This window comes from Mytilus edulis, chromosome 12 (assembly GCF_963676685.1).
Source record: "Mytilus edulis chromosome 12, xbMytEdul2.2, whole genome shotgun sequence".
Taxonomy (NCBI): domain Eukaryota; kingdom Metazoa; phylum Mollusca; class Bivalvia; order Mytilida; family Mytilidae; genus Mytilus; species Mytilus edulis.
The window spans coordinates 57,385,459-57,399,248 of NC_092355.1; the positions used below are offsets into that span (position 1 = coordinate 57,385,459).

General features: G+C 32.0%; 1 protein-coding gene across 1 annotated transcript in view; it reads left to right on the top strand.

Annotated features, from left to right (window-relative positions):
* LOC139499564 (uncharacterized) overlaps window positions 1-13,790 on the top strand; it is a 690,384-nt gene that overhangs the window by 637,305 nt on the left and 39,289 nt on the right. The window contains exons 23-24 of the mRNA XM_071288298.1: window positions 8,956-8,983; window positions 11,081-11,455. Of these exons, the coding sequence (XP_071144399.1) occupies window positions 8,956-8,983; window positions 11,081-11,455 (403 nt within the window). The remainder of the gene's footprint in view (window positions 1-8,955; window positions 8,984-11,080; window positions 11,456-13,790) is intronic.

A 13,790-nucleotide genomic window follows, 5' to 3' on the forward strand; every position in this document is an offset into this window, starting at 1 on the left:
TTATTTTTGTGGATAATTTATATTGCATTTTATCCTTTCTAGTCAATTTTGCGGTTGATTTATTTCGTGATTTTCTAGTTTACTTGATGTAGTTTAATAAGGAAAGATCCAAGTTTTTTATTTCGCGAAGAGTGATACTCATGTAATTTTTTACTCGCGAAAGTCGCTATAATAAGTTGGTTAACATTATTCGAAAATTATGATTGAAGTAGTGTGTATGGTAATTGCTGAATGTTTCTCTTACTTGTTACTTAATACAACATTGTATAGATTTAAACATTTTACCCCAATTTTGAAACAGTCCTTGTAAAGTAAAAGTTACCACTTATTTTATTCGGAAATCGTATGTAGAGAGTTCGGCCATCTTTCATACATCATTCATATAAAGTTTTGTCAGCGTTCGTTCATCGTATGGTAAATGTCATGGTTTAGGGTTTTGTATATTGTATGGTTCATGGTATCGTAAAGCATTAAATTTGTCGTATGGTACATGACATCGTTAAGCGTTTCATTTATCATACATGTCATATGGTATATGTGTCACAGGGTAATATGGCCACTTGGTCTAATCATTAGGGCGTTGAATATTGTGACGAATAACGATGTAGCAAAACCATTTATTCCACACTGAAAGTACATAATTATAATAAACATTTATTTCAAATGTTAACTTGAAGTTTCCTTATAAATTGAACTATTAATTGGATATAAGTACATGCATGATAAGGCCTAAAAGAAAATGTGCTTACCTGAAAGTAGGGAATAAAGTAAGATGTCCCTATGTAGCGTGTGTGCTAAAGTGTGTGAAACTCGCATTAGTGCGAGTTCACCGTATTTATAGTACTAGAAAAAGTGGCGGGGTTGTAAGCATAATAACTTCGTGCAGAGTAGTATAGAATAAAGTCTGTCTGTCAATGAATGAATGAATGAATGAATGAATGAATGTAAGAATGTATGAATGAACGTAGTAAATAGATAGTACACACAACGTATAGTGTAGTACTAGTATATATATACATATATATGAATTCATAGCATGAAATATATAGATCTTATCCTTGTATCAAAACTCTAAAATAGTAAAAAATGAAATAACGCAATATATATGTATATATATAATGTATGCATGAACACAAAACGACAGTAACCCAACAAGGATCATTTCACCGTGGTACCAGCCAATTTTGTTTCATTTTCCCAAATGATTATCTCCATATAATGAAACCATTTACACAAAGATCCTCAGACGGATGTACACCAAATGAATAAAAAAAAACATGAAAATACAAATATCAATGAATATACACACAAAATAAACTTAAAACAACTTAAAACTGACACAAAAATATCAACGTTTAGCGTTACGTTTATCTTAAAGTATTTGGTATTGTTTAGTGTTTCAACTATTTTAAACGTATGGTATATCGTTTTGTTAAGCGTATGGTATATGTTAGGGTTTTATCTCAGAAAGTCTTTTCAATTATTATTTTGATAATTTCATATAAAAAAATGCGGGATAAACCTAAATTTATTAGATTGGATTGATTGATAGTTGGTTGCATACTTGTGTATTCCAAACAACCAAACGGATGCCCCACTTTGGCAATGATGTTTTACTGCCAGCCGAAGAAGACATGAAGTGACCATATTGCTATCCCCTAGTTGCTTGAAAAAAAAACAACATATCAATTGTTAATCAGAGCAAATAATTTAATATCTTATTTCTGTGGAAAGACCTGTTGTATTTGTTCTGATTATTATTTTTTTTTTCTTCCTCAAAATTGTGTTTTTGAGAGTAATTTTTGTTTCACAATATGTTGCTTTAAATAAATATTTGGTATATGTAATCGTACAGTTTATATGCTTTTTAGTTTGACCCTGCTAAACTGAACCAATTTCTTTGTAAGAGTTATCTCCCCAAAAACACTTCTTTTTATTAACTGTACAGGAATCTGAAACCTACATCATGTTATTATTAAATTGTCATTTGCGACATTTCGTAACTCCTAAATTTGTGTTGAAAGGATGGGTAGACATTAAATGGGAGTTTTCGCCCTTTTTATATTAAGAATTGCGCGGAAAGTGATATAACTCATTATAACCATGCATATTACATGCCAAGTGTCTTTTAAATTGAGGTCCTTGATTTATGACCTTGAAATTGAGGCCAAGGTCATAGGTAAATTTGATGTTCTATATTTTGACTTTTGCTTTAAACTCGTATTTATACATCATAAATCCAGGACTTTATGCATTAGGTAACAAGCCATATGACCTTGAAAAATCAAACCCAAAGTTGTTAGTAAAGTTGTTAGTTTTTGTACTTATTTTATGTTAAAGTATATAAGACAATATATTTTGGAAAGCAGGGTGAAATCATTTTCCGATTAGTAGATGTTTTAGTGAGCGTTAAGGGTATGCCTTCGATAGATAGTTTAAGTTTTATGCCCTGGTCGTAGCGGAGGGGGCATTAAGTTTTACCCTTGTCCATCTGTACGTATGTACGTACAGCCCAAATTTTGTTTCCGTTCTCTAACTTTAGTTTTCTTCAACCAAATGTTATGAAACTTGTACAAAATGCTTATTACCACACAACACAGATCAAGTTAGAATTTTGGTGGTGTCGCATTTACCGTTGTTGAGTTATGCCCCTTTACAAATGAAAAAAATGCTGATTCTTTTGTTTCCGTTCTCTAACTTTAGTTTTTCTCAACCAAATATCATTAAACTTATACACAATGCTAATTACCACAGATCAAGTTTGTAATTTGGTGGTGTCACTTCAACCGTTCTAGAGTTATGCTCCTTTACAAATGGAAAAATAGGAGTCTAATATCTGTTCTAAAAATATCAATGATTTTTAAAATTGGAGTTATATTCATTATTGAATCAACTACAATTTATGGACAAAGGAAGATAACTCCAATTTTAACAATTACATCAGCTACAACCGATGCTTTATACAATACAATGTTCACTGAAAAAATTAAAACAATCTTTACCCTTTGGTGCTTACAAGCACTTTGATTAATATTCTTCAGTTGTGTCCCTTTATAACCTTATATGATATTTTGTTTCCGTTCTCTAACTTAAGTTTGTCTCAACTAAATTTAATGAAACGCATATATAATGCTGTGCTTATTACCACTTAACTCAGTTTTAGTTCAAATTTTGGAAGCGACACTTTTCCAGTTCATGAGTTATGTCCCTTTATAATGTTATATGCTGGTGGGGGCATCATCTCTGTCCCTGTGGACACATTCCCCATTTTAATATTTATCTTATGTTTTTTTGTTTTGATAAAAACAATTCAATATTTGAGATGTTATTCAAGTTTGTATCGGCACGTGCCATTATTTTGGATTTGTTATGCACGACCAATCATATTCAATACCAATTATCGTGTTGATTAGGTCGTTTGTTCTTAAATAATTAGGTGTGTCACTGTGATTAGTGGTGGTAATAAACACATACAAGTACACTTGTTTACCAAACAAAAAAGTGTTCCTTTGAAAAAAATAAACAGATCTTGTTTTCTCAAAAATGTAAAATAAACTTTTCCTTTTGTTTCAAATTTGTAATGATTGATGCCAATTGAAAAAACTTCAGAAAGTAGGAAAAAGGCGTAGATAATATTGATTAAATTCAATACAAAATGTGGCATCCTTAGGGATCTAAAACCCGTTTTTAGCAGTGTTTGTACATGTCTACTTTTGCATATTGTCGAACATTCTAAAGCATAATGAACTCGTTTGTCCATAGTCTATAAATGTTTATCATCCCTATTTGTCTTGAAACTCATGAAATAATTAACAGTACTAATAAACAGCTTACATATGTAAATTTTATTTAAAAAAAAATATATATTTCTCCATTAAAACTCATTCTTGTCCAGTAATACTTTTCTTGAACGATTGAAATTCTGACTTATTTTTCTATTAAGCTCTCTTTATTGCGATAAGGCTATTTCATAGCTAAAACCAGAGCAATGAGAGAAGTATTCTCTCATAGATCTGGTTTTAGCTAAAGTGGCTATTTCATGGTGACTTTGTGAAGAAAAAAAAATACGATCAAATTTCAAATTTCATAAAGTAAGATGTATTTCCCAATTTAATATTAATTAACTCGTTCTTAGCTATGCAGTTATTAATTAATTGAACCAGTTTGAACAGGGAATAAAATTTGAAGAAGGAATTTCTCATCAACATCTCCCCTTTATTTTCATGATTAAATTGTGTTTTATATCGTAATTCATCGTAGGACAAGTTTTCAAATCCGTCCGTTCAGAACCAACTTTAAATAAAACAGCTAAACGCATACGGACCCAGTATAGAAACATAAATCTATCTCCGTTTACTCTCAGTTTCAGTCATTTATCATATTTGGGTATTTTTCTAATATTTTTTTTTTATCGTAAAACATTTTTGTAGCACACTGTGTGCGTTCAGTGTGATACGACAAATATGTCTACATGCACGAAATATGTAACAGACCATATCATGAGAGAAACTAACTAAATGCATTGAAAGTGATTTTTTTTTAAATTTTTTTACTCATAATATTTTGTATGCATGTTTTTAACTTCTATGTGTCCTATGTACTTGCATGGTTTTAAGAGCATAACCGTAAACATGCACAACATATCAAGTGAATTTAACGACATCAAACAATTCCGAAACAACTTAGAAATGTCGTATAACGTTTATTATCTAATTTTAAATCAAAACACTATTTTAATTAATAACATGATATTCATTAGCAATAAGGATAATCCAATCAGTTTTCTTGATAATTTACGGTTGAGTAGTTTTGTACTCAACAACACGTGCCCTTATTGTTTTACTTAAGTAAACAAAATATTTATCAAGGTTCATTTTCAAAATCTACTGAAATTTACCACTGAAATAAGCAGCGTGTAACGAATACATACATTCGTGTCCTGTGTGCATTTACAATAACTATAAAGTTATTTGGAGAACCGCGTTTTAATGCCAGATCTTTAATTGTTTCTGTTAAATCAAAGACATGTAATACATATGTATTTTATTTTTCTGGATAAATTTATTAACAATAATATAGAAATTCGGGACGATTTAGAAATTGGCATGATGTGTATATACATTTCTATTGGGGAACACTATATATGTTGCCCACTAGATGCCCTTATGTGTTTTTTTGTTGTTTGATTGGTGTCTTATTAGGGCCGCGCCTTTAGGTGGGTCGCTCTATAGTGATTAGTCTGTCCGTCCGTCCATAACACTTTAACTTGTGTCCGCTCCATATCTAGAGAACCATTATGATTTCATACTTTATACTTTACATGTTAATTAACCACCACCAGAGGGCGTGTCATGATGTATGTACAACTTCCTAGGTCAAAGGTTAAGGTAAAAAAACTTTGGTTTCAGTTGACAACCCTGTGTCCTGTGGTGAAGATCGTGTCCGCTCTATATCTTGAGAACCGTAATGATTTCAAAGTTTATACTTGACATCCATTTTAACCAACACCAGAGGGTGTGTCATGATGTATGTACAACTTCCTAGGTCAAAGGTCAAGGTCAAAAACTTTGGTTTCAGTTGACAACCCCGTGTCCTGTGGTGAAGATCGTGTCCTCTCCATATCTAGATAACCGTTATGATTTCAAAGTTTATACTTGACATCCACTTTAACCACCACCAGAGAGCGTGTCATGATGTATGTACAACTTCCTAGGTCAAAGGTCTGTCTGTCTGTTGGTCTGTCCATCACTAACAAATTTGATCCACACTATATTTTGAGAGGACAGCTGTTATTATTTCATACTTTATACCTGACAAACATTTTCAACTTAACATATATATTAACCAACACCAGAGAATGTGTCATAATGTATGTATCCTAGGTCAAAGGTCAGTCCGTCGGTCTGTCCATCCGTTCGTTGTTCTTGACAAATTGTGTCCGCTCTACCTCTCGAGAACCGTTAATTTTTAACTTAAAATCTTAGAATAAAATCACACATGAGACTATGTAATAACTTCAAATAATGCTTCATTTATAATAACTTCAAATAATGCTTCATTAATAACTTCAAATAATGCTTCATATCAGATTATCCATACAACTTATTTACCCCACGTTATTGACAGCGGGGCCCACAGAGATGGCTCCCATCTCAATGGTATCTAGTTGTCGTTAAAACCCTCTTGATCTCCTACAGTTTAAGTTCCGTTTAATGTACGTTTAAATTGGTTTAAAACAAATCATATTTGAAAGGGTTATTGAATATAGACTTTCCTGAAGAATTTGCACAGAGGAAGATTAATAGAAGAGGTTTGTATATACATGTTTAATGCAAAGTACACAATAAAAAAAATAACCTTTTTAATTTTAACTCCCAAAAAATAAACTCTATTAATTTTGAAGACTTGTCACATCTAAACGAATTCTAATTGGTCTCCAACTTACCAGTTTGTTGTTTCACTGTTTGGCACATACCTCAATATAAAGCTCATCACATGTGATCCCATAATTGTCAATAAAATTTAATTTGTCGTAGTAAATTCCATTGAGCACAAACAAATCCAAACCAGATTTGAATTAAATGGATATTCAAAAATATCTTAAGAAATATGTAGAAAAATGATAATTATCTTGTTTGACTTTGAAACATGGAGTTATCACTTTATATTACATTGTGTACAAAATATCATAAAATCTTCCTATGAATGAAAAACTCTTTCTTCACAGAAATCTATGAAATAGTTTACGTTGGGCATGTTTATAAATGTCAAGTACCATATAAAATATATTGAAAAATCAACAAAATATAGTGCCGTCAAAAAGAAACATTATCATTAGGATATCAAAATCATTCACGTTTTTTTTCAAAATGATTAGGAAACAATCCTCTTTCCGAAGCATTTTTCAGATTCCGTACTATCACTCCGTGTTGGTTAATTATTTTTAACATAAAGTTTGAAAATCGATCTCAGTACCATGAGTTCGAATCTCGGCCAGGGAAGAAAAAAAAATGCGGAAAACTAACATTGTTGGGCTGTTATTTAGACGAATTATATAATATATATATATATGTATAGCGAGAGGTCAGAGTAAATATTAAACTAATGCATGGATGAAAATAAATATAAAGAAATAGGTTCATATACAATGTGCATGCAGACTTGCAAATATTATTTTTTTTAAAACCAATTTAATTTATAAAACTTAGGACTTTATTTTTATAGTATTTTTGATGGGATATTGAAGTTTCCATAACATAGAAAATACTTTAGACAACTCTTAGTACACTATCAAAATGTGCTTGGTGTCCATTTGACTATATATTGTTTAGGAATTTAGTGTATTCTTATTCATTTAGACATCTCTGGATCTGGATCTGAACAAGAAATTGTGAGGACTTTACGCTTTACCTTTAAAATGATTTTTCAACAGACAGTTATATAGATTATAAGTTGATTTTTATACCCCCGCTTTAAAAAAGGGGGGGTATACTGTTTTACCTCTGTCTGTCAGTCCGTCCATCAGTCCGTCCGTCAGTCAGTCCGTCCCATGAAACTTTCGTCACATTTTTCTCAGGAACTACACATCCACCCTTTCTGTAATTTAGTATCAACATTAATATATGTCAGCCAAACCGTGTGATGCGTTTTCAGATTCATCATTCATCAACTTCCTGTTTACCGAACACTTGTATGATTTTACACATGATAGCCAAGTTGAAAATTTTCGTCACATTTTTCTCAGGAACTACAATACAAGGATTTCTGAAATTTGGTATCAACTTTTATATATGTCAGCCATACCGTGTGATCCGTTTTCAGATTGATCACTTGACAACTTACTGTTTATCGTACACTTGTATGATTTTACACATGATAGCCAAGTTGAAAATTATCGTCACATTTTTCTCAGGAACTACAATACAAGGATTTCTGAAATTTGGTTTCAGGATTTATATAAGTCAGCTATACCGTGTGATGCGTTTTCAGATTCATCACTCAACAACTTCCTGTTTACCGAACACTTGCATAGTTTTACACTATTTATATTATCCACTTGTGGCGGGGTATCAGTGAGCAGTAGCTCGCAGTTTCACTTGTTTGTTCTGCATTTTTCTGGTAAATAGACTGCATTTTAAAAGACGTTACAGTCTTTGCTTAAAGTTTGTTTCACACCAATTTCTTTGCCATATTTTGATACTTTGGTAAAAGTTTTAATTCTTATGATTAAGAGATAATGTCTGAAGCAAATTTTTGAAAATATAGTTATAGAATGTTTTAGGATTAATTATCCTGTTACCCAAACCTCCTTATGCCCATTGGAAAAAAAATGATTTGGGTTCCCACATTGCTTTGTTACTACATAGGAAAACGGGCTCAATGGTCTACTGCAAAACAACAGATAAACACATTATATGGTCATGTAAGGATTTGTTTGGTTACAGTTCTACAGATAACAGAATGTCTTACATAAAAGATACTATTACGACCATCAATCACTGCAAGTGTGATGAAATTAACGAGGAATGTGGAATACATGTAAATGTATACCATTATAAATGTGTAGATAGAACAGATTGTTTGGGAGAGTTTGCACCTGTCCTTAGTCGGGAATCTGATGTTCAGGGGTTGTCGTCTGTTTATGTGGTTCATAAGTGTTTCTCGTTTCTTGTTTTTATAAAGATTAGACAGTTGGTTTCCCCGTTTGAATGGTTTTACACTATTAATTTGTTGGCCCTTTATAGCTTGCTGTTCGATGTGAGTCAAAGCTCCCTGTTGAAGGCCGTACCTTGACCTATAATAGTTTACTTTAATAAATTGTTACTTGGATGGAGAGTTGTCTCATTGACACTCATACCACATCTTCCTATATCTATTTACATGCTTTATACCTATATATAACATGAACTGTGTGAAATTTTTCTATTCTTCATTATTTATGAATATTTGTTGCAGGTAAGAAGAGTGAAAATAGCACAAACTGGTAAGCAATAAAGAATAACAAAACAAACAACAAACAACAAAGCAAACTAAAGTATAACAAAACTTAATATGACTGATGATTGTAACAGATAGAACTCATCGCCTTGAAGGTCTCGTGGAAGCGTGTTTGTCTCCAGTGTGGGATGTCGTGGGCGTGAACCTCGACTGGGTCAAATCTAAGACTTAAAAATTGCTGCTTCTCAACTAAGCATGCGACATTAAGGAGTAAGAACAAAGACTGGTCGGATCAGACTTATAATAATGTGTCCGGGTAAAGCAACATGTCTTTATGTTGACTGTTACCTTGTGAACTAGCATATGAAAGATTTAGCTCAGCGTGTGCGTCTAATAAAAAGGACGGTTAATATTCATATTCCATCAACATGATCACGTCCTAAATATGCATATTAATTTGATACAGGACATTTAGCAGCCATCCATCATTATCAGCAAAACAAGATTAAATGTTCAGTGTGTGTTCTATTATAAATTCTGTGCTTTTTTATAGTCTGTTCAGCTCACATGGACAGCAGGTCAACAATAGGCTATCACCATCACTTTGCGTCTTTCACTCAGTCACATTTTAAAGAATTGGTCAAAAGTCCTTTGCATCTACGAAGGCATTTAAACCAATTATCCATATTCCGCATGAATCTAAAAAAAAATGCCTCCAATGATCTTGCTCGTCAACAACCTGGTTATTAATTTTAAAATAGCATACCTTCATTTTAAAAATTATAATTTTCATTTTTGCAGATACTACTATTAAATGGACTAATTTTGCAAAGATTTAATACTCACACTCAGTCTAAGGTTAAAGTTTTTTAGTCACCAAAAACATTGTCAAACCATCATGGAATTTTGTGAAATTTTGACAAAAGCTTGTTTATGAGCAAAATGCGATGTTCAAAGCGATTTTTTTTTTTATTATTTTCATTTTTCAACATTTGACTGATCAAGTAGATACAGTCTAGGGCTAAATTTGTTTCACATCAATAACTTTGTCAAACTTCGTAGTGTTTTATTAAACTTTTCTAAGATTTTTTCTTCTAGATATAATTTGTTTTTATTGTTAACATCTACAGACAGTCTGGCAATGAATTAGATTGTCTCACTCTTGATACATTTTTAAGCCTTCATGGATAGTAATGAAACTTGGACAGAAGAACTTTGTTATTCTTTTTTTTAATTCTGTATTTTACTGAAAAATTGACTCACTTCTTAAGTTCACATTAAGTACACGTTAAGGGCATACAATACAGTTACAGGGGAGGTAATGACGTTGCTAACGTAAAATGTTATTTTCGCGACGTCAAACTGTGACATATCGGGAAAAGATGCATTTTTCTACTGATTTTTATCATTCAAACTGAGTTAATTTGAAAACGAGTTCATAGACCCCTACTTTTCAAAACAGCAATTTGTTTCATTTTGCAGGGAGATTATGTGACCTTAATTTTATAAAACTGTAAATAGAGGATTTTTTTTAATTTTGATAAACATGCAGCAAAAAATTACGTTTTTTCCCCAATTCATGAACATTTGATAAGTATGAGTTATTTCTGAATAAAAAAATGCATATCTGTTTAGGATACTTATAAAATAAAGAAATTACCGATTATTCAACAAAAAACAATTTGTGTTTATCTTTTATAACAAAAAAATTATGTATTTTTATCGAAAAAGAAACTACGGCCACAAATCTGAATTTTGAGCAAATATACAAAATTTCGACCTCATTTTACTCAAAAAGTAGCACATGAAATTATATTTTTTATGGCATATTTGATTTAATCAGGTAAAAAATAGACTATATGCAAATTTTCACGAACTTGTAAATACAGGATCAAAACTGTATCGTTTGCCCTTAAGACTGACAGCAGCAATTGAAGGCAAGAGACATGGTTTTGTGGAATTCCTTACAAAATTTTAGTGTGTTCACCTAAAGTGTTTACAGATCAAAAAAAAATTTAAGTTGGCGGAAATAAGAATTACATTCCAGCGGGTGATTCCAGCTCCCTTAGGCCTTTAGTTATCTAAATATATCAGGACATTTTCTAATTAAATCGTTTTGTATCTTTTAATACTTATATTTCAGATATTCCTTTGGAATACCTGGATTGTTTTCCGACTGATGAGATTTTGGATGCATTAGCACCACAAATTGGTCAAATATTTTTTCAGCTTGGTGCTGAAATTGGATTGTCAATTGCGAACCTAGAAAATATACAGAGCAATAATTTCCATGACTTAGTAGCTCAAAATAAGGAAGTCCTGTTTAAATGGAGAGAAGACAGAATAGTGAAACCTACAATACGGGTACTGGTACAGGCTTTAGTAAATGTTGGGAGAGGAGCACACTGTTTACAGGAAGTTCTAAAGAATGTGGATCTTAAAACGCTTAGAAGCTCAGATGAAGTGAGAGAAAAAGGTGCAATTTTCAAAAAATCGAAGTCAGAACAGAAACCACATGGTGAGCAAAATGTTCCAAAGATTTTTTTGATTGAGTACATATATATAATCTTTCATTTTAAGTTTTGTGTAGCTGTAAGAAAGATTTTATTCATTTATCCAGAACGGAGTATACTTTTGCTGAATATTACAGATAAAACTTTGTTTCCTGTGATTTTACTTGTAGTCTGTATTGTGTTAAAAAGTTGTAAATTAATTACAAGTGTGCCCAATACGTAGAATAGTTTGTTAAAAACTTAAAATTCTAAAGGTGAATTTTACAGGTAGTGTTCGAACCATCACTTACCTAACCAGATACAAATTAGAATATATAGCATGTCTTGTTTTCTCCACTAGCCAAATGATCTTGACAAATTTCAATCAGGATAAAAACATTGTTGTCTAGTGTGCTGACCTTTATTTTGTACCTAAATTGCCACCCTACTGTTACCATCATTAGTTTCACCCGTATTGTTTGATCTAGTGAAAGTAAGCAGTCTTTTATAAATGAGATTGTTTATAAACTTAACAATTACACATTAGTCATTTTTCTTTATGTTTGCAAGTTTTTGTTTGTTTGCTAGACCCTTGTCTTTCTTAGTTGATGCCTTATAAAATATTCAATTTGATAACTTAAATTAACTTCAATTTGCATAAGACAGCTTTGTTTGCACTCTTGGTGTAGGTAGTATTTTTGCAACTTTTGTATTGAAGGAGTTCTCTGCATTGTGTTGATAAAACTTGATGTAAATGTGACAAAACTGTTTAATTCTACACCAGTCTAATAGGGCAATTTTCTGAAAAACCAGCCATATAAGACTCGGTCAGAAAAACAGCTGCCCATGTTTTTGAAAATCAGGGTTAAAAAGGGAATTGTATCCAAAATCAGGTTCAAGAAGGGTTATATTTTAGGTAGTGCCTTAGACTGAGCGACACAAGTCGCAAAATTTTGTCGCTCAGTCTTTGACATAGGGTTACTATCCTGAATAGGTGGTGTGAACTATTTTTATAAATAATTTTGTATAAAGTTTAGAAAGTAGAAGACTAAGTATACAGATGCCTTATGTTACGAAGTTTCTGTATTTCATAAGTCAATTGTTATTGTTCTCATTTTCATTGTTCAGCGACAGCTAACAAAAAATGTTAATGAGTGTTAGGATAACTATATTTGGTCTATGAGTTTTGCAAAGTCAACATGTCCGCTGGACATGTTTCACATAACCTCGATATCATTTCATAGATCATGATCAAGGTTAAAACTACATAAGGCTTAAATTAAAATATTGTTTGTTTGCCCTTTACCGACCGACCCTATAAATTCGTTCCGCCTGAAAATCTTTTATTTGTATTTATCAGCAAGATTTTATTTTATTTTATTTTTTCGTTCCTACCAAAAATCTTATATTTGTATTTCCCGCTCAAAACTTTTTTTACCGGAATCCTCGGGTTTTACCTTTATCGTATAACGTCTAGTCCGTTTGGTATCACGTGAGCGTTTGACATGAACACTTGCATTTAGAGTTTCAAAGCATTTGTTTGAAATCGATGTTGAACGCTTTGAAATCGTGATATGATGTACGTTACTCTGTATCTTTAAACTTGAAGAGCAGGGTTCATTTACAAAACTATCAACGTGTGTACAAACTATTTTGTAAACGGACGTTGTATTCTATGTAAGGACGGCCTTTTGCAAGGACGTATAACTAACATACGTCCTTGGCCTTTTTGTGATCCGTAGATCAGGATGATTGTGTTAACGATGCCTTCGACCAGTATTGCTATATTCATTATATCTGACATGAACCAAAGGTGACAAACGCCTTTAAAGTGGAGAATATTTGGCAGTAAAATCGCCCAAGTTTTCCATACATTTCATTTATAAATGCGATGTAAAATACGTGACAATTGAGTTTCAAGTCTTGTTGCATTTTTATTGGCAACATAGGCACAACCGAAAATTTAAACACTCTAGGGACTTTTTCTACTAGTAATGTATGTCTGCCTGGGCATATTTTACCAGGACAATATTAACTCTTACAGAAAACCTTTAGGTAGAGGTAAGCGAACAAGGTACATGTACGTAGTACAGAATAGTAGTGCAAGTTAAAACTCTTCAAAGTTCCAGGCATAAAAACGTTGAAAATATATTTTGATATTTGAAAACAAAATAGTAGTGCATGTGAATTAACTTCACATTCTACATGATATATTTTTTTCAAAACTTCCTGGGACTATTATACAAATAGTCCCAGAAACTTTTTAGCAAAAGCAAAACAGACAAAAATGACATTATGAAGATTTTGTATCTATAAAATAAAATATTATACCTACCTGCCTACCAATGACAAAAAATATAC